The sequence below is a fragment of the Bombus fervidus genome, chromosome 15, assembly GCF_041682495.2.
Source record: "Bombus fervidus isolate BK054 chromosome 15, iyBomFerv1, whole genome shotgun sequence".
NCBI classification, from domain to species: Eukaryota; Metazoa; Arthropoda; class Insecta; order Hymenoptera; family Apidae; genus Bombus; species Bombus fervidus.
Window position 1 is genome coordinate 2,624,478 of NC_091531.1, and position 27,936 is coordinate 2,652,413.

The 27,936-nt window shown below is 33.4% G+C and overlaps 2 protein-coding genes and 1 pseudogene across 4 annotated transcripts in view; all 3 read right to left on the minus strand.

Moving 5' to 3' along the window:
* Pa1 (PTIP binding protein Pa1) overlaps positions 1 to 27,936 on the minus strand; it is an 89,922-nt gene that overhangs the window by 6,443 nt on the left and 55,543 nt on the right. The window lies entirely within an intron of this gene.
* LOC139994660 (very long chain fatty acid elongase 6-like) lies at positions 1,190 to 22,254 on the minus strand. 3 transcript variants are annotated; one of them, XM_072017513.1, is made up of 3 exons: positions 20,494 to 22,254; positions 2,386 to 2,791; positions 1,190 to 1,931 (listed from the first exon to the last, which is right to left on the minus strand). In XM_072017513.1, exons 2-3 carry the CDS (start codon positions 2,709 to 2,711, stop codon positions 1,382 to 1,384), a joined length of 876 nt encoding a protein of 291 aa, XP_071873614.1. In that variant the 5' UTR covers positions 2,712 to 2,791; positions 20,494 to 22,254; the 3' UTR covers positions 1,190 to 1,381. The 3 variants fall into 3 exon arrangements, with proteins under 3 accessions (XP_071873614.1, XP_071873613.1, XP_071873612.1); XM_072017512.1 differs by lacking the exon at positions 20,494 to 22,254 and adding an exon at positions 4,879 to 5,057; XM_072017511.1 differs by lacking the exon at positions 20,494 to 22,254 and adding an exon at positions 4,879 to 5,057 and having other exon boundaries at positions 2,386 to 2,796.
* On the minus strand, positions 7,093 to 12,350 carry LOC139995013 (uncharacterized; annotated as a pseudogene).

The following is a 27,936-nucleotide window of genomic DNA, read 5'->3' on the forward strand; positions in this document are numbered from 1 at the left end:
AACTAAGTGATTGCGGATTTTGTCATTAGGTGGTAGTTGCCAACACAATACTTGGTGTCTTCCCTCGTTCTTCATACGCCAAGCTTTACTTTAATTTCGAATAATGTTTTAGTATAATAATTAATTAATAATCTTTTAATAATAATAATTAATAATCTAGTATAATAATTAATAGTCTTTTAAATGTTGTATTTTTAGACAAAAGTATCTTATCACCTAGTATATAAAAAAGACGAATTAATGGATGGATAAAGAAATGTAGGCTTCTGTTTAAAAATATACCGACATCCTTGAAATTCCAGGAAAAAGAAATTAATTTAAGGAAATTCTTCTTTTCGCCATTGTAGTGCCTTTTCTGTCGTGTAACTTTGTCCTGTGAAATTTTTCCATAAATAAGGAAGATATTTAAATGATCCCATTTAGGTAAGCCGCCCAGCTAGGTCACTGGGGTTAGGTTAGTACATAACATTTAACATAGTACATAACATATTAATTAGTACATAACAATTTGCATAAAATATTGTTCAGAAACAAATTATGTGATATAATACAATAGTTTAGAAATAAACGAAATAGATAATCAGATTTGTAAGATTGTTTGCATTCTGAAAGTTTGTACGGATGGTGAAAGTAGGTATTTGTAAAAGGAAGTCGAAAAAATAAACTTTCTTTCTGCTTTTATTAATTTCCTTTTTCCTTATATAGCCATGGATTACGATTGCACTACATACATAGACACGCTGAATTTTGTTATTTAATTAACAAAGTTTTTTTCATGATGTTTATGCATTGATATGCACTGTTGTTCATTCTGTATTTATTTTACGATCAAAGATTTTCAATGAGTATAATGACGACATTAAGGCAAGCATCGTAACAGCCTTCAATATTATTGGACATTTATTCAGAGTGTCAGTTAAGTAAAAAATTCCAAGAAGTCATAAGTTATCGATTACATGAAATATTAAACTGTTTGTCATTAAAACATCCCCTTACTACATTTAAGAATAGATTTATTCGGTGAACAAAAATACAGTTAAAATCACGTATCTGAATGTATCTTATTTTTTGTGAATCCATTTTTTTTACTAATGTTACCTAAAAATATTTCAAAGATATGCTTAACGAAATTTCACTCTTGATTTTCCATTTATTCTAACTTCTTCACGAGCAACTTTTTTGAAAACCATTATATCCCATACCTTAACATCTAATACGCTAAATGTTTTACATTAAATAAATATCTTATCACTTACATTATGTTACAACCAATTTCTATCGTTGTAAACTAATACAGATTCCTACAACACATTATAAGTGTTTTCAGAAAATGTTATCAGAAAGCGTTTATAGGAAAAGATTTCAAAAACTTTGATATATTTCAGCTAGTCTTTGATTTATAACAATCTTTTCTTCCATTGACGTGAACGTTCTCTCCGACTTTGTTTTTCCGTTTGTCGGAGAAATAAGCCTTGAAGAAGAAATTTCCAAATAGGATTAAAAAACTGAAGTAGATGATGAAACTAAATATAAAATTTTTGTGCGTGATGTAGCATGGAAGTTCATAACTTTCTCGGTAATAGTAAGCCGCAATAGTTACAAAGCAACCAATCGCCATTTGTAACAGCTGCATCGTAGTAATCATCATGGCAAAGCCTTTTGGTAATTTGTATCGCATTGCTTTCAAAGTATAATAAGAATACATCCATGAATGAACAAAGTAGTTCATTACGACGTACCACCTTGAGGCTGCTATAGTCTCCACATATATGGACCAAGAGTATGGAACAACAATTAAATGATGGTAAAAATGTAGAAATATCAATGGTTGCTTTCTTAACACAATGAAGATCGTATCGCCAAATTCTAAGATTTTTGATAGGACAAATATCAATGTCCAAAAGCCGGAAACATGATCTTGCGAAAGGTTGCTGAAAAGAAAATAATTCCATTCTTATTATATATCACAAATTAACATATTTGAAATATCGATTTATTTTGTGAATATGACATGCAAATCAAAGCCATGTATTATGTTCCATACAATAAAACAATAAGAACTTTGTTATTTTGATTTGAAAATATTATCATACAATTTGTACTGTATAGGTCGATATGTTGCGAATTGGTAGACATAACTGATTATATCAATCGATAAAACTCATTTCAGATACAAATTTATACGTGAAATCTTTTTAGAGAATTATCATAAGAATAATATCGTAAACAATTATTAAAAATGTATTTCCTATTTCACTAACGCTTTCCACATATCAACGTTTTCTAAATACTAAGCATAAGAAATTGTTTCATATAATAATTATTTTTTAAAATCGCCATTCGCCTGAAAATATATTAAAAGGTAAAATATGAAAATTGCATTACCTAGGTATGCAAATACCATAGTAAAATCCATGATGTCTCAATGTAGAGAACATTTCCGGTGCTGTTCTACAAAATCCGATAATGGAGAACACTGCAAGCAATCCACTCCATAATGCAAGTGGACGCTTCAAATCAAACTTTGGTCTGCTCGACATGTAATATTTCCCGCCCAAAATTAGGATCGCGTAAATAATACAGCTGTAGTAGCAATACTGAAAATTATTCTGGAGCCATTTCTGAGAGTCTGGATAAGAGTAGGCTTTTTCGAAGTTGAAGACATGCGAGTAGGTAGGTTCAATGATTTGCGGAGAATCCTCTTTATTCATCGTAAAATATTTCTTTTACATCCACTGGTTGCAAATCAATTAAAGAAAATACGCGGTCTTTCGCCGACGTTGTCAATTGACTAAACTGTAAGGAGAAGAACTGTTAACATTTTCTTTTAAAACTATGGAAATTGAAATATTTAATAAATGATGTATTAAAAATAATGTAAAATATTCAAAACGAAGTAATAAGACAATACAAAATAATAAATTAGTTATTTTTGTCTATCGTATTTAATTAAAATTTAGTACAAAGTAGTGTTGATGTTGTACTGTTCTTATGAGGTTCGTCATCCGTCAGAATTTGTTACGTTATTAATGTTTAATTACAGCAGGATTTGAATTTTCTGAACATTTTCCAGTAGTACGTTTGATTCTTCGGAAAATATCGGACAGAAAAGAAAAACAAATATAAATTAACTTGTGTACGTTTTTACTTCTGCTAAAGGAATGAAAAATGTATTTCAATTATTATTAATATTTGCAATGGGTGGCGATAAAAATGAAAATGAGAGCAACGAAAGTAAAATGAAAATGATGATATAATTATACCTCGTTTTCGCTTTGCTCTAAGTGAGATCCCAACAAAAAATTAACACAATTAAGAAAAAAAGGGTTTTGTTTAAAAATATATTAGAAAGAAAACAAAATTTCTTAATCATTTTAAATTTCATAAACAGTATTATCATTAAATGCTTTTTTTAATTTACTTATTTAATTTGTACTTTACAATTTGTCCAGCTGAACATTCAGTAAATTTTTGTAACTTTATTGCTAAATAATATGTGGATGGCTGCTCCCAGTTTCGAGATGAATTACTTGAATGTAATAATAATTAATCAACTCGTATTATTAAAAATAAAAAACTAACGTATTCACTATAATTTTGAGATACACCATCCATTAGGCGAACACTTCTCTTTGACGAACTTTTTGGATAAAGAAATTTCTAATAAAGGCAAGGAAGGCAATTCTCTAACGATTACAAGATAAAAACGAAAAAGTATTTGCCAGAAATCAAGAATCCGAGATTTATGTAATCACATAGAGCCTTTGAAAATGTTTAAATTTAGAAAACTTTAGAACTAAACTAACACAAGCCCGCCAAATTTTTACTTTTAGTAACATGAGCTCAATTAAAAAATTATTAACACTACAGTGTTTAATTACCAACGATACACTAAAGCATTAAATTTATATATGAGGTTGCTACATATGAAATGACATTTTCAACTTTCCCCAAAAATAAATAAGTTTCATTATTGTAGAAAAGTTGCAAAAAATCAATGCTTCTGTTACATTTGTATTTCACATTTGATTCATAGGTGTGTTCCACGTTAGGTCACACTTTCTCAAAAACTATAATATGCCGGAAATTTTTTAACAAAAACTTAAAATTTTCATGTTTTCATGAATGGATGAAATAATAGTTTGAATAATAGTTTCATCTGACAAAGCTCTTTACACAATGCGATCGACAGAGATATACCTTTAATTTAGGCAAACAATGTATGATGACGTGGTAACATAAAATACGTAATTGGAAAGTAATGTTCCAACCACAACCATATGATTGCTGCACTCGCCATTGAACAATATAAAATCTTTAGAAAAGTTATGATGCCAATGAAAATAACAAGTTTGAAATATTTTTGATTTCGATAAAATGCAAAATTCGCAGCTTCGTAAACAATGATATGATACGAAATAAGACCTGAAAGTGTGCACTTCATATGTAGTATATCATTAATTTGTCTATTTGTGTAACGTGTGTTATATAGCACAAACCACAAAAGGAACCATTCAGTTAAAAGAATTTTTAGAAAACTAAGAAAATGATTGAAATGTGCATATTTATATAATATCTGTATTTCTAACTGAAATGTAACGAATTGTTATTTTTTACATGAAATTTGTTTTCAAATCGGTATTCAAAATAATAAATCAATTAATATAATTTTAGTGTTTAATTCAAATTTAGAAATTAAGTCAATAATTTATTAATTAATTGGTAAATTAATTACTAAAGCAAGTTATTCGTCATTGTCATATTTGACTATGGAAAACCTTGGTTTTCGATTTTACAGGATACACTGAACTTTTCAAAATGAAGCGTTCATTTCTGAATCAGAAAGTAAAATTCGATGATAGTAATTTTGGTCCATACCAATTTCTTTCCCTCGAGGTAATGATCGACGCCGTTATTGAGTTCGAGCGTAGATATTTCTTAGACGAAACCAGCAAAAATCGATTTTAATCTGCACTGAATTGTTATACAAATAACATGTACAAATAATCAACAAAGAAAGATTGTCACTGATAATTATCACTGGGTAACTACTATCACACGCAGCGTGTCGTAGAATGTGCAGTGCCTCGCTTCCACTCGAAATAAAACATACTTCACTTGGATGGTTAACGATAAAATGCTTGCGCAGTTTGCAAAAAGCAATATGCAAATTAATACATTTGGATTATATTTTCTTACTTCTAGAAACCGATTATCGCTAGAGAATTCTAAAAAAAGATGTAGTTTCTATTTTATAGTTGCTATTAAAAAAGATATCGTTTATATATTCAATGTTTGTTAACGTATTTCTTACATCAACTGGCGTTCTTTGCATAATAGCGTACATCATTTACATTTTTTGTTTAATCGACCATTCGCGGAGAAATACGATTACGAGAAAGCACGTCAACGAGAATCATAAATTCCCGTTACGATTAGATAATCGACGCCACGAACTGATCGATCTCCTTATTTCTGTTACGATAATAGAGGTGGTTTAATTGAGTATACTCTGAATTAACACGTATAAAATAATGTTTATTCCAACAACTTTGTAAAGAAAATAATTAAAAGACAGTTCGAGGAACAGACGTCATCATATTCATCAAGTCAAAGACAGTTCATCAAACGAAGATTCTTCAGCGCATTCGCCAAGACGACAGGAGTCTCAGGTCGTACTCATTCGTAGTTTCACATTCCATACATAACATTAAAATATATTATATAATCTGTTAAGATCAGAGTTATATCCAAATCGTAACGAGAATTTACGACTCCCGTTCGCTTCTTCGAGATCGCGTCACCCCGCGAACGGTCCAAAGTTCAAGATGTATGCACGGTATTTGTTTCTACGTCTAATAACTATTAAATATTGTTCCGGATTTTGAAAGATAATAAAGATTTTATTCATGCGGAGCAAAAATGTATGAGGAAATTGAAGTCTAAATAATAGAAATTATATTCAAATGTGAAAGGAATAATCGGTGGGATATTACCAATAAAAATTGTATTAACAGATGCAATATCTACATTAAAGAAACATTTAGTTATGTCCTAATACTGCAAACAAAAAAGAATGTGATTCTATTGAGTGGAGTTACCACTTAATGACAAAATCCGCAATCACTTAGTTGCCAACCCAATATGATAATGACATAGTTAGACTTTCTATATATGCCTATTTGCAGAGAATAGCTAGAAAAATTTACTGAATGTCCAAATGGACAAATTGTAAGGTACAAATTAAATAAAAAAAAAAAAAGAATCTGCAGAGAAGCTAATAACAGAAATAAAATGATCCTAAATAGCGACGAGCTATCTATTATATATACATATATCATACATCTAACATACATCTAGTGGAGAAGGTTATGCAAGAAAGGAAACAAAATGTATATAAAATGATTAGGATCCGATACTTCTCATAACTCATGGATAAACAAAAAGGATATGCTTTAATTTAAGTAAAGAGACTTATTACTACTCCGTATTTTTATCTTTTTAGCAATATCCACAAAATTGATGTTGTATATGTACATCTGTGGTACATCGATAACAGCAAAGAATACTACTACAGATTACTAAAATTAAAGATGCATATAGATAGTTGCACGAGATGATGTCTATATAAATGTACATGTACATGTTTAAATGTACGTGTAAACGTTTGAATGTATGTTAGACGCACGTCTGCCTATATACATCATTAATTTTATTAATTCATTTTCCCACGATACATTGAATCAAATACGACACGTACCTGAATAAATTAATGTTTTGAATGTATTCAAGATACATGTTTCCACGTACAAAGGTCTGTTGAAGTTAGTGCTTTTTTTAATTCCATGACTCCGCAAACACTCAAGGACTATGGAAATTCAGTCTGACAGTCAGTCGTTCGGCACAGTCTCAACGCGTGACTAACTTCACATCCGTATGGTTGCGCAAATTGCTCATCATTTTACCAAAGATCGCGTTATTCATTAATTTAAATAAATCTTTCGAAAAATCGCTTGCAGCGTTCGTATGAATCCTGGTACTTAAATCGATGCAATCACCGCGATTGTTAAAACTCAAGAATACGATGTACATTTTCCAATTTCGATCTCGCGTTTTAAACACTGCGACAAATAACGATAGTTGATCACATATCGAGTTTGTGGATAATATAGCAGTTATAGCGTAACCAGATTCTGTTCCGCTATTTTGGCTGAGATAGAAAGATCATTCGCTTGCAATCGATGATATAGATATCTAATTTTTCTTGCGAGATAAAACAGTGAAGGTAACTGAAAAAAGAGAGAATAAATATTATCGTACCTTGCGTGCCTGGCATATTTCTTATATCAGTGAGCGCTAATTTGCATTAATACATAGCAAATTATATGCAAACATAATCTTCAATGAATAGCAAATTGATATGTATCTGTTTTTGCGCAGTTACATTACGTGATACGTACGCTTCATTTTCCCATTTGTAAACGTTTATAGATATATCGTTACATTTCTTGAATTTGCTAATTTGATTCAGCGACATGGCCAGTTGAATAATATCGGTACGTTAGAGTAGTGTGGATACGATAACTGTCGGTATGAATGTTCGCTAGTTGGACGAAGGCCTACAACGACAGACCAAAAGAAACATGCGTCATCGTCACATTTTTTTTTTTTTTTTTTTTTTTTATTGATTATTTGCTAAATTTTTACAATTTGTCCAGAAGGACATTTGGTAAAATATTATAGCTTAGAGAATAAAAGAATAAAAAAATAAAAAAAAATAAAAAAATAAATAAAAAATAAATAAAATATAGCATGTGGATGGTTACCCCCAGCGGGGTTCCATCTTCTAGGTTTCCTATTGCATCTTTATTTCGAGGTCTGCGGGATGCTTCCTCTTCAGTCTTCTTTCTATTTTGGTTTTATTTGTTTCAGCAGCCAGCTGGTTTGGGTGTGCTGCAAATCTTTCTTTGTACTTTTTTGCGTATCTAGCGATTTCCTCTTTGACTGTTGGAATTTTTAGATCTTTTCGTAGGTCTTCATTTCTGACGTACCATGGAGCGTTAACTATTGTCCTTAAAATTTTTGCTTGCTCTATTTCTATTTTGCTTATGTGACTCATTGCTGCCGTCCCCCATAATGGGACTCCGTATGTCCAGATTGGTTTGATTATTGTTTTGTATATATTTAGTTTATTCATTGTGCTTAATTTAGATTTTCTATTGATTAACCAGTACATCTGCTTCCTTTTTGCACTTATTCTGTTTATTATTGATTTTATATGGTGCTTCCATGTAAGGCGTGTGTCTAAATTTATTCCCAGATATTTTACTTGCTTTGTTTGTGCTATGTGGGCGCCGTTCAGTTGAATATCTGGTGTTTTTCCTTTTCTAAGTGTAAATGTTATGTGGTTGCACTTGCTGGTGTTCACTTTTATTTGTTTGTTTTGCAGCCATTTTTCTATTTTTGTAGTGTGTTCTTGTAGTAGTGCGGCGGCCGTTTCTAGATTTGCATGCCTCACTAGTATGGCCGTATCGTCCGCAAACGTCAGTGTTTTACTGTTGACAGTTGTTGGTATATCTGCCGTGTATAGTGTGTATAATATTGGTCATAAGACACTTCCTTGTGGTACTCCTGCCTTGATGTCCTTAATTTCAGAGTATGCATCATTTATTTTTACTACAAAGGTTCTGTTGTTTAAGTAAGATTTGAGTAGTTTGTAGATTTGTTCTGGAAATTGCTTTTTGATTGTTTTAAGAAGTTTTTCATGGTTAACTTTGTCGAATGCTTTTTCGATATCCATAAAGAGTGCTGTGCAATATTGTTTTGTTTCAAGCGACTGTAAGATTTCATTGACGAGTCTATGCATTTGTTCTATTGTGGAGTGTTTATTCCTGAATCCAAATTGATGGTTCGGTATTAGTTTTTCTTTTCCTATTGTTGGTTTTAAGCGGTTATATATTATTTTCTCTAATAATTTGGAAAACGCAGGTAGTAATGATATCGGCCTGTAGGATGCAGTTAGATGTGGGTTTTTGTTTGGTTTGGGTAACATCACTATCTGTGCTATTTTCCATAGTGTAGGAAAGTACTGTATTCTTAGAATTGCGTTAAATATTATCGTTGTTAGTCTTATTGCCTTTGGGGGAAGGTCTTTTAAGATTTTCCCATTGATCAAGTCAAATCCTGGTGCTTTACTTGTCTTTGTTGCCTCAATTAAGTTTGTAACTTCTTGCGCTGTTGTGCTGAGTATGGTGCAGCGTTTATCAGTTGTGTTGCTGGCATTTTCCACTTCTTCATTTGTTTGCCATCCAGGGATGCTGTTATTAATTTCATACGGCGAAAATATATTTTGTAGGTGCTTTGAGAATTCTTCTGCCTGTTCTTCGTTGGTTCTGGCCCATGTGTTGTCCATTTTTCTGATTGCTGGGATTGTTTTTACTGTTTTCTTAATTTTGTTAGTGACTTTCCATAGGGAGTAGTCGGTATTCTCATGCGCGGATAATGATTCGATGAATTTTGAGAATTCATTATTATGATGTTCCCTTATTTTATTCTTTAGTTCCTTTGCCAGTTTATTTAGGTTTTTCTTGTTTTCTCGTGTTCTCTGTTTTTGCCATTTTGCTTTCGCTTTTCTTTTTTCCCTGATTTTGTCTAGGATGTCCTGCGGAATAATTTTTGATTGCCTGCTATTTGTTTCATAGGTGGTGGTTGCCCACGCTGCTTCCTGTATTATTTCTGTCAAAGTTGCTATTGCCTGCTCAATGTGTTCAGGTGTTTTCAACGGGATATTGCAGTTGATTTTGTTTTCGATCAGCTCTTTGAAAGTTTGCCAGTTGGTGGTTTTATTGTAAAGCGACTCTGACTTGTTATAAAGTAGTGGTTTGCTTGTATATTCTATTATAATTGGTGTATGGTCGGAGTTAAGCTCGAGGCTGGTTGCTATTTTTAATTTGCTTACATTTAGCCCTTTTGTTACTGCAAAATCCAACAGGTCAGGTATTTTATTGGGGTCTGTCCGCCAGTACGTTGGTTTTCCTGTAGATAGTACGTTGAGGTTGCTGCTTCTACTGTATTTTTCTAATGTTCTACCTCTCGGCGTGCTAATTCTCGAACCCCATAATGTGTGCTTTGCATTAAAGTCTCCTGCCGCCATATATTTGTCGCCTAAGGATTGGAAGTACTCTTCCCATTTTTTTAGTGTCATTTTGTGTCTCGGAGGTACATATACTGCTGACATCTGGAAGTAATTGTCATTGGTTTGTATTGTGACAGTGGTTGCTTGTAGGTGTTCTTGATTTGTTTGACTATGTAAGTGATGCTTGATGTCATTTTTTATTATTACTGCAGTTCCTCCATGTGCTTTACCTGAGGGATGTTTGGTATCGTATATGGTGTAGTACGGTATTTTCATGTAGTGTTTTAGGGTGAAATGTGTTTCTGAGACAAGTAGTAATCAATATTATTTTTATACAAAAATATTTTAGTTTCGTGGGCTCGCTGTTGCAAGCCATTGGAGTTCCAGACTGCTATTTTCAAAATGTCCATCTCTATTTTTTACTTAGCAAGTTAGTGAGTAGTTGTAACATGATTGTTGTTTGTTGTGCTTGTTGTCTTAGTATTGTGTTTAGATCACTTACCATTTTTCCTAACATTTCCATACCTTTAATGGATTGTTTGAGCATTTCTTTGATGTCTGTAACGTCTTCGATGTTATTGTTTTCATTCTGATTGTTTGTAAGCGTTGGTTTGCTAATGTTTTTAGTTACTTGTGCGTAGCTTCGTTTACCTTGGGGATCTATGTTTCTGCTTATAGCGTTTAGTTCGTGTTGTGCTTTCAACGTTGTTTCGTTATCCGTTATACTTTGTTGTGGTTGATGGTCATTGTGTGATCTGTTGCGAAGTGGAGGAAACAGTTTACGTTGTATTTGTTTCCTTATTTCACATCCTTTGTAGCTGGCTGGGTGGTTTCCGTTACAATTATAGCATTTAACTTCTTCTATTTTTCCTGTGTATGGGCAGTGTATTGTTAGGTGATTTTTTGCACATTTAACACATGCCGGGCTTCTGTTGCAATAATTTTTTGTGTGTCCGTATTGTTGACACCGCATGCATTGTGGTATATCTTTTTTGTAGCGTGGTGGTTCCACTGTTACAATTGTATTTAGTATTTTTTTGATTTCATAGATTTCCTTGTTATTGGTTCTGGGTTCCAGTTCTATTAAGAATAGTGGCAATGGTTACTTCGTATCGTATCTTGTCATATTGTTGATTGCTCTTGTTTCATGGCCAATTTTTCCTGATTCTTCACTTAATTTTTTTGTGTTAGTTTTTGGATGTAAACCTCTTATAACTATTTTATAGCTCCTTTCTGTTTTGAGTTGGTACGTGTGGTATATAGCATTTTTTTCCTTTAGTTCATTTATCACTTTCCTATAAACTTCTGGGGTGTTTGTTTGAATTTTTACTTGTTCTAATTTTGTTTGTTTTATTGTGTAGTTATCCTTCCCGACTATATTGTTTAGTAGATCAATAAGCGGGTCTATTATTTGGGCCTCAACAAATATTGGTGGTGGTTTTGATATGTAAGGTGTTTTAGTTGTGGTTTTGCTTGTCGGGTCATTGTCTATTTCTTCCGTTAGTGAGCTGAAGGAGTTTCTTAAAGGTAATTCTTGCAGCCATCGCTGCTTTTCTGTATCTGGGTTTCCTGCAGCATTTGTGCCTGGAATTATTTTACGTTTTTTGCTAGTCTTTGCTAGCTTCCAGTTTTCGTCTTGGTAACTTATTTCGTTGTCGTGTCTGCACTCCTCCTGTCTCCACTGCTCTTCCATTTCTTCTGTTTCCATATCATTTTGGTTGTTATTATTTTGCTGTTGTTGCTGTAAGCCTGGTAAATCTGACGACCCTTTTATGTAATATTTTTCTCCTTTGGTTGCAATCTTGATTGTTGATATCTGCTGCTGCATTGTTTGTCATTATCACTATTCGTAGCACTTCTCTGAATCACTTGACTGGAGCACACGTTTGCTTACACACATCTGTTCGCCTCGGTTGCCCGAGCGATACTATCGTCACATTTGATATTGATAATCGATCTTTGAAATTGTACTGTCCAAGGTAAGGAAAGGTTGCAACCTGCACGAAAAGGTTGATGCTTGTTGAAATTTACCAACAGGTGCAATATCTTTGAAATAGCCCAACTGCTGTCTCGTTCTTAAAACTCCAATTATTATGTCCCTCAAATAACACTTACATAAATCGAATAATCTGTATAGTTCATGTTTCCGTGTGCTGAAACTCTTCACCGAAATCTCATTTCGTAACACAAACTCAGCTTAAAATACTGCATTCATTTTCAAAATTGAATATTCATGTCCGTAACGCAATTGGTGACGCAATTCGATGTGCTCGCATTAATAACGCTAATTAAAGTACAAACATCTAGTCACGTGCGAAAGGCGTTTACTCGTTAAAAGGTTCAAAGTCTCTAATGTACGAACAACTGATGTTATTGCATGTTTTGCGCTAACAGATAGTTTATTCTTCTATTTATCCTGATATTTGATAAATAATCAGCTTTAATATTATAGTATCGTGAACAAATTGCCTAAGAAACATCAGGTGAATTATAAACAATGTTGCGAGAAAACCTAAATGTCGACAGGACAAAAGAGTCTGGAAACTTCAATGAGCCGAGCAGCCCATCAATGTGTCGTTGGGCCTTCAGTCGAATACTTACGCGGGTGAAGCCCTACGTGACCATGACCGCGAACGCTTACGGAACACGTACATGGTGGACCTATGAGAGAAGACAAAGAGATGCTTAAGGGAGAAGGACGAATTAACAGGCAGTCGTAAATTGAGAGTCGAGATGTGAGGAGTCGTCAACTAAGAGTCGAGTTGTGAGGATTCGAGAGTTGAGTTTTTTTTTTTTTATTTGCGTTTAATTTACAATCAATTCTCGTCGAGAATTTTAAGTAAATTTATCTGGCGTGGTACTATGACATGATTAATAAGTGTTTATAGTATTATTAGGAAGATGATACATTTACACTGTACATGTGAATGTGTGTGTAAGCGTCAGAGGGCGTCCTAGGCCTTAGTTGGGACAAAAGACGATAGGCAGTCGTTTAGAAGCATCTGAAAAAGTCGGTTGACAACAAGCGTGCGAGTAGGTTTACGAGGTCTTCAGAGTATAAGATATATGAATAAAGTAAATTGTTTGTATTTCTGAATCCCTCCTATATCTTTACATGGTAACAGAGCGTGGTTCTTCAATCTTGCGAGTTAGTCGAGTAAGTTTCAGTAAGGGAAGAAACGTTCAAAGGATAAAAAGAAAAAAATATACTTCGAGCACGTAGAAACGCTTGAGTAAGAGATAAGGAATCAATTAAAATGGAGAGATTGCAAATCATGATACCTATATTCGATGGTGAGGATTATGGTATCTGGAAGCAAAGAATCACGATGTTTCTCAGGTATAAAGAATGCGAGATTGTTACAACTAGAGTGAAGACCGAAACAGACAATGAAGATTGGGACAAAAAGGATCTGAAGGCAATAAATATAATTTACAGTGCCATCACAAATAGACAATTGCAATATATAAGGGAAGAAAAAACGGCATATGAAATAGTGAAAAAGTTCGATGAAATGTACTTGAAAGAAGAAAATCAAACGGTAGCATATGTGAGAAATAAAATTGAAATAGCAGAGAAGAAAAACAAATCCAATCGAGGAGAAATGCAAACCAACGCCTTTTCTACAAAAAAGGAAGGATGCTTCAGATGTGGAAGAGAAGGGCACTTTGCGAGAGAGTGTCAAAATGGCGTCCAAGCGGGAAGCAATAACAGCTATTGGCGTGGGTCAACACGTGGTCGCAGCAGAAGGAAAGGAAACAAAAGCAATACGAGCAGGGGACGTGGAAATTTCTATCGTCAATCAACAGACGGCACGAGCAAGCATGGTAACTTCGGAGCAGGCACATGGATAGCAACAGCGCACGCAACACACAGCAGCGAGACAAATGAGATAAGTGAGAACGAAATAGTGTGGCTATTAGATAGCGATTGTACCGATCATATAATTAATAATGTAAGTTACTTTGAGAAATGTAGTGACCTTAAGGAAGCAGTAAATATATATTTAGGCGATAATAGACCGGTAAAAGCAACAAAAGTTGGAAACGTTATAAGCTACTTTGAAGTATTTGGAAAACAAAATAAAATAAATATGAGTAAAGTATTTTACGTGAAAGAAATGTCCGCAAATTTGATCAGTTTAGGTAAATTAACAGATAATAAGAATACGGTTATTTCGAAAGGAAATATCGCAAAAGTAATAGATGAGAACAATAAACTTACAGCTGTAGCGTTCAAAGAGAATGGGACATATAGAATGAAAAGTATATTGAAAGGGAAGGAGCACTTAGTAAACAGTGCCGAACGTAGTGGTATGAGTAATAAGGAAAGATGGCATAGGATGCTAGGACACGTAAATTTTAAATACTTAAATATTTTGGGTAAAGAGCAGCTAGTGACTGGGATACCGAACGAATTTGAAAAGGAATTTTTGAAATGTAGGGTGTGTAGAGAAAGCAAAATACATAATTTATCTTTCAAAAATAATCAAACTAAGGCTAGGGAAATAATGGAAATTATTCATACGGACGTGTGTGGTCCCTTTAAGACTACCGGATTCAATGGAGAAAAATATTTTATTTCATTTATCGATGATTATAGTAAAGTAGCTAGAATTTATTGTATAAAATCAAAAGATGAGGTCTTTGATTCTTTCGTACAGTTTGTAAATGAAGCCGAGAATTTAACGGGCAAGAGATTAAAAATATTAAGATGCGATAATGCTAAAGAATACTTAAATGATCGAATTTATAAATTTGCTAGGGATAAAGACATCAGAATAAATAATTGCCCAACATACGTACATGAATTAAACGGGACAGCGGAAAGGTATAATAGAACGGTTATGGACATGGCGCGTTGCTTGTTAGCGGAAGCGAAAGTACATAAAAGGTACTGGCCGGAAATAGTATGTACAGCGGCATACTTGAAAAATCGAATACTAGCAAATACTATAGAGAGAAAGACACCTTTTGAAATATTCTTCCGAAAAAAACCAAGTGTTGAAAATATACGTCTATATGGAAGTAAAGTTTTTGTAAGAAGGCCAGAACAAAAAAGTGTTTCCAAATGGGACAAGAAGGCAGATATGGGAATTCTGTTAGGATATAGTGAAGTAGGGTACAGAGTTTTATTAGGTGGGAAAATAACAATAGCTAGACATGTTGAAGTCATAGAGACAGACACTAAATGTATCGGTTTTGAGGAGAATTCATTAGATGCAGATAGCGATGATAGCAAAGATAATTATTTATTGGACGGCATGAATAAGGAAGAGTTAGAAAGCTTAAACATCCCTAGGCGATCTACGCGTAATAAGAGATCTACGTGTAATACCAGTAAGGTATCCAGAAAAGGAAAACATTAGTGAGAATCATGCAAATTATTGTAGAGTAGATATCCCTCGTACATTTGAGGAGGCTATTTGTTGCGAAAATAGTGAAGATTGGAAACAGGATATGTATAAGGAAATAGAATGTCTCTATAAGAATAAAACTTGGAAATTGATAGAAAGGGTAAAAGGCAAAGAAGTATTAGATGTAAAATGGGTTTACACGAGAAAATCAGACGACAGGTATAAGGCTAGGTTAGTGGTAAGAGGATTCCAACAAAGAAACGTAGCCGATGACATATATTCCCCAGTAACGAGTAATCAGACCTTTAAGATATTGCTATCATACTGTTGTCAAAATGGATTAATCATTGAGCAAATGGATGTAGAAACTGGCTTTTTAAATGGTGAAGTAACCTCGGACGTATATGTAAATCAAAGGGATATGCAGACGGAACGAATAGAGTTTGTAAATTATCGAAAGCGCTTTATGGGTTAAAAGAAAGTCCGAGTGACTGGTATGAGTGTTTTGATAGGTATGTGACGAGATTAGGTTTTAAGAAGAATAACATAGAGTTGTGCTTATATACTCACGGAGAGGGAGAAAATGTTGTTTATTTATTGATATATGTAGACGATGTGTTAATTTGTAGAAAAAACAAAAGGAAGATACAAGAATTTAATTGGCGCATTGTTGTATATTAGTGTAAATACCAGACCCGATGTAAGTTATAGTGTGAATTATCTGAGTAGATTCCAAGATTATTGTAGCGAGACACATTTTAAATATGCTTTGTACAAATATTGAAATATTTGTACCGGACTAGAGATTTAAGGTTAGATTATAAAAGGAATGAAAAGTGTGAAACGATAGATTGTTATGTAGACGCTGATTGGGCAGGAGATCATTTAGATAGGAAATCGACTTCTGGATATGTAATTAGATCGTATGGAAATGTAATTGGATGGAAGTCTAAGAAACAAAGGTGTGTGGCAAAAGCTTTGACGTATGCAGAGTATGTAGCTCTATCAGAAGCGGTGAGTGAATTAATATCTATTAGAGAAATTATGAAAATCTTCAATTTAAATCTAAACGATAACCCTGTAGAAATTTATGAGGATAACTGTGGAGTGATAAGTATAGCAAAGTACAGAAATTTTACAAAAAATTCTAAACACATTGAAGTTCATTACCACTACGTTCACGAGTGCTTAGAGGAAACCAAGATAAATATAATTAAAGTACAGACGAAAATACTGCGGATATTTTTACGGAGGCACTGTGTAGAGAGAAATTCGAAAGGTTTAGGTCATGGATAAATGTAAACTAAGAGGAATGTAAATAAGGCAATAAGTGTTAAAGTTTCTGTTAAGTAATTCGATAAAGCATGTAAATACGGTAAAGTTTACAGTGTAAATGTAAGGAGGCGTGTTAGGAAGATGATACATTTACACTGTACATGTGAATGTGTGTGTAAGCATCAGAGAGCGTCCAGGCCTTAGTTGGGACAAAAGACGATTGGCAGTCGTTTAGAAGCATCTGAAAAAGTCGGTTGACAACAAGCGTTCGTGCGAGTAGGTTTACGAGGTCTTCAGAGTATAAGACATATGAATAAAGTAAATTATTTGTATTTCCGAATCCCTCCTATATCTTTACAGTAAGAAATGTTACGAATGATAACTTTTGTACCTCATAATTTAAATTATATTTGTATTTTATTTATTCTATTATGCCTATTACGTTTATTATTATATTATTATATTATACTTCTTATATTTATCAATGAAAATTTATTTTAATATTCTTGTTACCAAAGATTTGGGTACTAAATATTCTTCAATATTGTACTTATTGTTATTATTATAGTTGTTATTATATAATTTTTATAATCTCAAAACATGTAGTTCCTTTTCTAAGATAATAATAAATCAATAAGTATAAAAATATTCCATTATTACGTATTTTTTAAAGACCAGTCATTTGACTGGATTTGGTAGAGATAGCTACCTCTTAAACGTCGGTAATTCTAGTGTTAAATTCCCTGCCGATTGCTGATGAAGTTAATGTGAAGGGAAAAAGTGTTACACGCAATTCTTTCATTACAGCACCAGATGGTGCTCACACCTAACATATTGAAACGGAATGAAAAATAATCGTTTGGAGGAAAATCAGGCTATCATGATGAAAAATTTGGCAAACGCCTCTGGGAATATTTCAAGCGATGATTCTGTAACCATCATAAAGTAGACAAAATGTTATTTTTAATTGGCGCAATAAAAAAAGAGTAAATATTTAAAAATTAAAATAAAAATGAAATACAGAACTAAATGAAATTTCTGAAGAGCTACCTCCTCACCAATTTCCACAATTTTTAAATATGTTGTAAAGCTCTACCTTTTGCACAATTTGCTCCTATACGTATAACCGACCGTAGGTTTTACTTTCCAAGATATCCACGATTCGTAAATTCTGCCTACAATTGTGCTCCCGTATCAACATGTCTGTGTGAATTGGTTACCAGTCACCTCACGACCGGCGCTGAAAACATGTTTGCAGATTTATTTTAAAAGCAATGAGAAATTAAAACAATTGACTTAACTATTCAATTAACTATAAATATATAACTATCAAATAACTATACAGTTAACTTAACTTTCACTTAAAATTTCATAATTTCATCTTCATAACCTTATGTCTAACCACAGAATCAAACAGAAGGAGTATGTTGTTAACCATCCCCTGGTTTCGATAATTTTTAAACATATTATAGATATAAACATTTTGAAGAATTTTTTTATACATATAACCGACGGTTGGCTTTAGTTTGCAAGATGTTCGCGAAAAAGAGCTGATACCAGTAAATTCTGTCTATACTTATGTGTCTGTCACAGCATACGCATCAGTATGGGTTACTGAATGCCGGTCATTTATCTTAAAGGCCTCGTAAGGTAACGTATTTATATATGTAGGGTTTAGGTTTGAGTTAGATTTCTCAATCCGGTCGCCGCAAGGCAGCTTGCGACGACACTTGCATGAAATTGTAACAAATTAATTATAAAAACAATAGCAAATGAATAATTGATATTATTTTGTGTATATTTTAATAGAATAATCATTATTATTTTACGCAAGCGTTGACGATCACCTCGCGACAGCCGGATTGGAAAGTCTAACCTAAACCTAAAGCCAATACATTGATAATATTCTTTTAAATGAGTTATGACGAACATTTCCTGCAGCTTCACATATAGAATTGTGCACAACCCCCAACCGTAAGATAAGTAGCCGGCGACCGGTAACAAAACAGACGCAGCCCCTGCCACAGCGCACATCTTTAGGTAGAGATACTGTGTTGGGCCAACAGTTTTTCATGAATATCTTGAAAACTCGGCGAGTTCATTCCTTATATATATATATAGGAAAACATTGTTCGTACTGATCGCTGCACAATTTGGGATTGGAATCCATTTGCACTGGATATTCGTGGCCGAAATCAAAATTCACAACTTTAATATAAAAATACTTTTTGAAATGTGAAATTTTAAGTAAAAATAATTGTTTTAATTACTCATTATATTATCAATACTCAATATATACATCAAAATAGAAATTTTGCAATTTTTGGCAATCGAATTCTATCATAAAAACGGAATTGTAATTACTTTCTATTAACGGCTATTGTGGAGTCAATTTTTGAAAAATCGATCCGTTTGCATTTCCTTAAAGAATTTAAAAAAAATGGATGTGTAATCCCTAGCCGGAACTCCTAAAATTAACTAGAATCCCCCTTAAATGAAACATATTATTTAAATAAGGATCCTCAAAAACTATTAACTTTTATTTAGAAAATAGAGCCGTTTTCATTAATCTTTATTAAATAAAAGAATATTTTTAAAATAGGAATATTTAATGAAAGTTAATTAGTCCGCCACAATCGAATCACTTTGTATTTCCGACTAGATTACCTCTGAAGCAATTGATCCATGCATGTCGCCCATATGAGAATAGATATTGTATATTTTTTATACAGAAAAAACAATCATTTATTACCCTTTATCTTCTATTATTATTTGAAATGATCAAATATTTGGCAAACAAATAATTTATAACAAAATTATATTCTCAAACTATATTTTGCTATTTATTTGCAAACAATTTTATTTCAGTCGAGCAGGGTTGGTGAAAGGTTTGAGGATTACCAGACGACACATGACTATCGAAAGTGAAAAGATTTTTCTATATTACTAAGGGAAAAATTCCGAACAGCCCGCCGAACCAGTAAGTGCGTGATTGGTGTGAAGAATGAGTGTGAACTTTGATGCAGACGAGTGGGAGAGAATGAGATACGATACAGAACGGTGTGTAATCCATAAACGGTGTGCATTCCGTTTCTAGCCGTTATGGCCAAAACATGGCGCATAGAGGTCATAAGAGTTATTGGTGGAAAAGTCTCGTTAAAGTGGACCCCGAGACATTCGACAAATCCTCAAGCCACCAGTCGAGCTCCAAAGTACCATCCGGATTGAACATGTTTTGCACGACCTAATTCCCCTGCAATAGCCTACTTAATAGGTAACACTACCTAACCTAATAGTCTACTTAAAGTTGGCGATTTCAAATTCCGCTCATATGGTGGTAGCACATGGCTCCTGGTATTATATTTTTTGGCCTTTTCCTCCAACTGGTTAAAGTCCTTCTTGTTCTTCCGGAGTCTCGACTCGTACTACATCTTTTCATTTTCAGCCTCGTCATCTTCAAGCGCAGCTTCAACGTTCGACTTCTTTCACTTCGCTTCTACTGCATACAGAACAAAAAGAAATCGTGCGCTTGGCACGCTCACGTTATAGACAATTATCGATAGTACTAATGAAATCTCCAGGATATTCTGAGCAGGAGGTTTCAATTAAAACGGTACCATTGTCTGATCGGTGATATTTTATTCTTCTCTCCTTCTGGTTCTCTATTATAACCTTAAAACTTCTAAAATCGTCAGAAGCCTCACTTTTATGTTTCAGAAAGCTTACCTCGCATCATGACTTATCATCGATAAATGTAATAAAGTGCTTGGCCTTTCCAACAGATGGAATCTTCATCGAACCGCAAAGATTCAAGTGTATCAAGTCGAATATCTTGTCTTTTTTCACCGAACTATTTGTAAACGGCAACTTTATCATCTTCCAACGTATTTTTCAAGGTCATATTTTTCTTCTCTCCTTGAACATCTACAGCGAATGATACCTTTCATCTGGCGACAATTTCAGACGACGCACTGGTAGCTAAATTCCATGGTTCGCTGTGCTGTCCAAACACTAAACATTATCGCAGCGTATACTTTCCGCTCGATTTGCTGTTTTCGTATCCGAGAAATCTTCATTCGCGCGCAATACAATACAGTTTATGCCTGTTTCTGCAAGCGATTGGCTCTTTCCGTTTTCTTCTTGCATTCATTGGCTTTGTAGGTGATTTCTCTGCACTAATGACATTTACATTTGAAATCCTCCCGATTGCGCAACCTACTCTCCTCCGGTTTCCCCTTTTTCGGGGATTTCTATTTCATTTAGCTTATCAACTGTATCAAAGAATTTACGTACATGTTCACGTACATCACCGTAATTTTGCATCCGTTACAACACATGTTGTTTTAACAGAATGCCTTCCCGAGCTGTTCTCCGAGATTGATATATGCTATCCAACATTAGCTATGCCTCGCAGGAACTACTACATCCTTTGACTTGTTTTATTTCCAATGGATTTACCAAGAGAATTATATTGAATTTCACTTCACTATCGCCGGTTTCTCTGCCGTCATCGTGGCTCGGTTTCACTTTTCTTTCATTCACCAAATCCCAAACGTCATTTTCTATGAGCAACGCTTCCATTTATATCTTTCATGTGTTGAAGTTGTTTTTTTTTTTTTTTTTTTTTTAATGTCTAGATCCCTGATAAACTCGCACACTTATTTTGACACACAGAGTTTCTGCACTCAAGTTAACCTCAAAATTCTTGATCACGCGCACTTGTTTTACATCTAGTTTCCTATTTTTCATGATCATCTCGACTCACATCCCATTAACTAGAGTTGATTGATAATCACCAACTAACACATGTGAATTAAATTTGAAAATATTTTATTACATGTAAATAATAAATAAAAGTAACTACTCGGTAAACACTAGCTAACCAAGGGAACGAACGTGTGACGAAATAAACTCGTGACTCTAAAAATACGTAAAATAAGTTCAACTGTGTATAGCCTATATGGAAACTATCGCTTTTCAACAATATTCAAATATATTTATTTATCTCGTCTGAAATAATTTTTTGATCTATTAACTCATTATTTTCTTTTCAAATAAAAAGTGCACAAGTCTAGTTCTTGTATCAAAATTATGGATATTAAAGTTGCCTTCGTTCACAGACGTCACATCTTTCCACCTCGATTTAGTCATAAAAATTAACTCCTTTGCAAAGTTTATTCGTTTTCTCCCATTTACCTTATAAATAAAGAGTTCATTCTTGGCTACTCTACCAGTCACTGTACCCAGCTAGTCTTAAACATTCTCTGAATTTTTTGTACTGACACTTTTTACACTGTAACAGTTTTAAGACCTTTAGATTTAGATCTAAGTTTTCTAATACTTAGGAGACTTGGTCTGTTAGATTGTGGAAGAAATTTTATGGAACACTCGTTTTGTCCTCGTGCTGCTGCTTAAGTTATGTTGTGTGGTCAATATATTTGAAACGTTCACTTTGTTTATTCTCATCAACATCCATTCACCATCGAGTCTCCATCATCGAGCCCTTGCTTAATGCTGAATATTCCAGGCAATTCTCCTATGCATGTACCACGGTTAACAGCTCTTTCTTGTACAATCTGCGATAGTAGTTTGTCTCATGCCAAACATGGAACTATTTTGCGAATAATATTTTTTCTTTAACTGGTGGAAAAGTATGACCTGACGCATACAAATAACGTATTCTTATACTTGCGATTTATTTTGATGAAAATTTAATGAGAAGTAGTGAGAAAACATGAGTTTTTAACGTTCCGTTTGTAAACAATCACTTCTAATTTTTCGAAATATGTCACTATGTGCTACGTCTCCGACTATCTTTGTGTGTTGAAAACGCGGCATTATTTCCTTTAGTAATTATTATTATTAAAATAGCGGATATATATACATATGCATATTTTTATAGAAAGCAGATAAGACAATGCGACCTCGATAGAAATGTGTTTCATGGTTTCTAAATATATATTTTTTATTTGCATTTTTTGCATAATGCATATGTTATACATATTTATATTTGACAGCATATGCAAGAATATATTGTATAGTATTTGTTATAATAAGTGTAAAAAAATAATAGGTTTATCTATAAGAAACTATAGGTAGCCTTGAAAACTCGAAAAAAAGACGAATTAATAAAGATTAGAATAACCATCTTAAAGTTTTCTTTGAACTATATTATATCAAATAAAAAAATTTCGATCGACTCATTAACAAGAGAATTATCTAAACTAATCAAACGTCTCGTTGTTTAGCTTCTATATAACAGCTATAAAATATGTAGAAAAAGTTCTGAATACCTAGAAAACTTGGTACAGGGTGTTTAACAAACATATGTTATGGGTTTTACATATGATTTTACACTTTCGGATCGACGAAGAACTATTAGAAAAAGAGCTGTAGTTCCGAATACCGATAGTCGATCAAGACGAAATATGGTGGATATCATAGGATGAGATAGTAGATCTAAAATATAAAATCTTATCTTCTGGGGAAATCATGCGTCCAGAAGATACAAGATCCAATATATAATAGATATTTACAGCTATTAGATGCAATTTTCGGTAATTAATATAACAATGTGGGTATGAATGATACATATGGCTAAGGGACAAATATGTACGTAAATATTTAAACTCAAAAACGTTCAATGGGCAGAAAAAAACGACCTACTCTTTTTAAAGAGAGTTATCAGAATTAGTTTGGATTAGATAAATCACGGTCGGAAATCTGTTGCCGACGCTACCTAATAGCAGCTAGCAAGTCTGTTGTTATATAGGGGCCTGTATATTCGAAACGCATGATTTCCCGAAGCTGATATTTTATATTTGAAGTATATTATCTCATATAATGATTCCCATCAAATTTTGTTTAGATCGGCCTTTGGTGACATTCGGAAGTTTATCCAAATAAGGTGAATTTTAAAGTTAAATTTTTTTATTATAGAGTGTAGCTATATAGTTATGTAGCTCGTCATGAGGAAAGAAGTGAATCCCAAATCAATCGCTCTATTGTAAAATAATTTTAAAGCTTCATTTGCTGATGAATGCATTGCATGGACATTATTTACAATATGTTTACGTTTCATAGATAGATAGAAAGTAAGTAACTTGATGTTAATTAGGAAACAGCAAATTATTTCTTAGCACGTGAGATAGTCCATCTTAAATAGAATAAAGCACTTAAATTCATGATCTTACATTGTTGCAAAATTGCTTACTATATGAAGAAACTTTTTACGCAAGAGTTTAATGGCGTCGAAGAAAGCACGATTTGATGTTATTAATTCTTTTTCAGATAAACACGTAGAGGACATATGAAGGTGAAATACTTTTTCATAAATAGAATAACGTTTCTTTATACATTGGTCGATGCATCTCAGTATTCAAGTTGCTTATGCTAAAAACCAACTCAGGAAACACTTATTATTTGTGTTATTTTGTAGTTTTGACCTTGAAATTCAAAATCAAAGTCAATTTTGCGATAGCCTTTTCTAACAAATCTCCAACGATCTGAAGGTATAGTATCATTTGTCAAAGACATGACATATCTTATATTTATTTAACTCTCTATACATACATAAAATCGGTTAAAATGCAGTTAATATCTCAAGTCCATAACTTGTAAGCTCAAAAAACTAATAATGGAATCAAGACTATATTTATTAAATGCTTTTATAATCAACCTAGAAGGACAAAAGAATAATTTCAAAATTAAACATGCTGTTAAATTCTAAAATAAAACAATGCCTTTCCTCTTACTCTAAATATTCTAATTTATTCTGAAAGCTTTGTTCCGACCAATACGATGAAACAAAAATGTGAAAATATTCATAGGTATTTTTCTAATCCATGTTCGAATACAAGAGGTTACTTTTGAATCGGACCCATTAGCTTGGTCGCAACTATTCTCTTTAGTATTTTCGAACAATACTTTTAGATTCTCTATGCATGTATGTATGCATGATTCGTATGTCAAAAACAGAAGCTGTCATAAATTTGATATTTCCGAAGAAGATAAACTTGGCCCAATGTTTCTCTATGTGCAGTACCTCGTCGAAGGTGATTTCCCTCCTCCAGTTCAAAAAGAAATTCTGCGACCCATCCCTAATCGTTTCTCGAAGTTTCACTTCTGCTCGAAACTTCGGTACAGGATGCCCTCTACCTGCAAAGAGCACTTAAATGGGTAGTTACATAAGTGACATGAATATACAATATAGGTCAGCGAGTTACAACCGAATTGGTGGCAACGATGGGATAACCCGATCTTTATATGTTAAAGTTTTACCTCGTAATAGAGAAAGAGGAAATGCGTGGATGAATATATAATAGAAATATATTTAAGTAAGTTTAAGTATTAGTACAATGTGTATGCTAGTCCAGATCCGCACGCTGGTGTCACGTCGGGGACACTGTTTATTTCCTCGCGTCGTTCGAATGATTTCGCGTAGAATTAAACGTTTCACGAACAAGGTAAGAAAAATTCAGACTAGGAGAGTTTGTTATGTGAATTCAACAGAGTCACGGTTAAGAATGTTAGAACAGAGTGTCGAGAGCTGATTTTGAGGTTAGGTTTATATACTATAGGTTTAACTCTTATGGGGAGGATGTCGCCGAGCCCTAGGTCAAAGGTGGTCATACTGTTACTATGTGCTGACCCTGGGACACTGTCTACATTGTTGTTTCGATGGGCTGCAGGATGTTCGTTAGGTCCCATCAAATTGATTTAGTGCTAAACAATACTCAATGGTTTTAAGAACTAAGAAAACTAAACATTAGAAAAGATATGGTGTTTTCCTTGAAGTTAGACCCATCTCAACATTATACATTCACTCTATATCTGAATCATTCTAAATTTTTCAACTCTTTAAACTCGCTCTTTCTTTCTCTCTATTAGCATTAATTTGCACATAAACTATCTTATGATATGAACAACTTTCTTGGTCTCTCCGAGTGCCTATGTTTGTTTAGCTTTTAGCTGTTATCTGCGCCACGAAAATGTCTCGTAAGTAGCACATTGGGACAAAAGACCCCATTCGAGACATTCATACTTGGCCCGAGGTTAAGACCACGAGCCTGACTCGTGATATTTAGGTTTGGCTCAAAATTCTCATACGAATCAGACTTGTCAAAGTATGGCAAGTGATTAATAATACTACTAACAATAATAATGACACGGTAATGTCATCGATAACTGAGAGCTTCACACATCAGCACACGATCATTAACATTCCATATTTCGATGAATCGAGTATGCTTTGGAAGATTTTCTGCAAAACATTAAGAATGGCAACATATTCCTAAAGAACTGCAAGGTTTGTTCGTAAATGCAGTATTATCTAAACTATAGAATCATGCCCATTATAGCATTTACAGATATACTTTACGCCGGTAACGAACTGATTAAACATTTCGAAGATCAATTCGCAGTCGATAAAACGTATCTGTATTATCAACGTGAAATAGCTAGGGGGTAGATGTGCCATAATGAAACCGTCGGTAATTTCTATGACCATATTCGCATTCTTATCAACGGAACTCAGATTGCACTCAAGGACAAATACGGGAAGATCACGAATGAGAGCATTAAACCGCTAGCAGATAGCGCAATAGATACATTCATTCGTGGATTACCGGACCTGAAGACTGTCACAGACACGCGGATTCCAAGTGAATTCATTTTCCTTTCCTTTCTATCTGGTACCAAGCCATAAATCTCATCCACACTTACAACCCACCATACTTACCACCACATTTCCTATCATTATATAATTACTATTTTTAATAATATCCTTATATTTTATTATTAATACCTTTCGTTCTTTTAAATAGAATTCATTTAACATTAATCACTTTCCATATAGTATCCCTGTAATTACAAAATTCCACCCGTGTTATTTCTTACTAATATATTTTCAGATTATAATTAATACCTTTGATCATACCATTTTATTTCATTACCCACATATTTTACAACTACATATTTTTTATATTTATATTTATATTCTATATACCAACTATATTTCAATCCTAATTTTACAATTTATGATTAATAGTCAAATGAAAAACTCACATATATTTTCTAAATGTATCTTTATTTATTCTTTAATCTCCTAAAACCAAAATAAATCCATTCTTCTACCATCCACAAAATTATATTATCTTACGTAGTAACTATTATCATTTTATACTCTCTTTTCATTCCCTTTTTACTTCTTTCAACTTTCACACATCTAATCTACATTCTTTTTACATATTTTACAATTTTCACGAAACTAACCCATGTCTCCGCAAACTCTTACACTAAATCAACATTGCTATTATGTTCCATTCTTTCTTTTCACCATTTCCTCATTATCAGCGATTAAACGCTTTTTTCCTTCTTCTTTAGTCCTCTTGGTATTCGTCGTTATTCGCTGGAGTCCACTTCTCCAGCTGCAACACTTATGCTCGCTGGCAATTTTGAGCGAAGGAAACAAACCAGTATAACGTATAACCAACATGACAACTAGAATTACCTTTTCAGTTATATTTACCTTAATCTACGATCAACATACTTTTACATTCAACTTACACTATGGAAACTCCACTCGTCAGATGGCCGAGTCAACGCAGACAAGATATCGGTCATGAACTACGTAGCGTTCAGTTCGACCACTCCGTCCAATAAACTATTCTAGTATTTTTGAATAAATTTAACCCGTATAAAAGATTCAATGTATTTCCCTTCTTAAGCTATCGTGTCGAAATAGTCCTATTTCTCTATCTTCCATATAGTTTTAGTATCATCTTACCTAGTCTAGCTCCTGTCATTTTCTATTTTTTCTTTCTATTTATGTCTTGTTTCTTCATTTTTCGTTTCCTTTGGTACAAAGCAACGAATATAGAATTGCGTGACCATTTGCGTGAAGATTGGTAGCAGAATGTAACAAACTCTGCGTAGCGTAATTAGACGACAGGAAGGCAGCAGAAATCCAGCAAATCCTGCACAACTTCAGCCATTTAAATAGCGCATATACTGTCATTTAACTATGCTTATTAAATTAACTATTATTATTATTAATATCATTGTAGGTAAATAAGTAATTTTTGTATTACTTTTTTCTATTATTAATAGATATATATTTATTGTTTTATAGCATACATTTATGTATTAACATAAATTTACGTTAAGCAC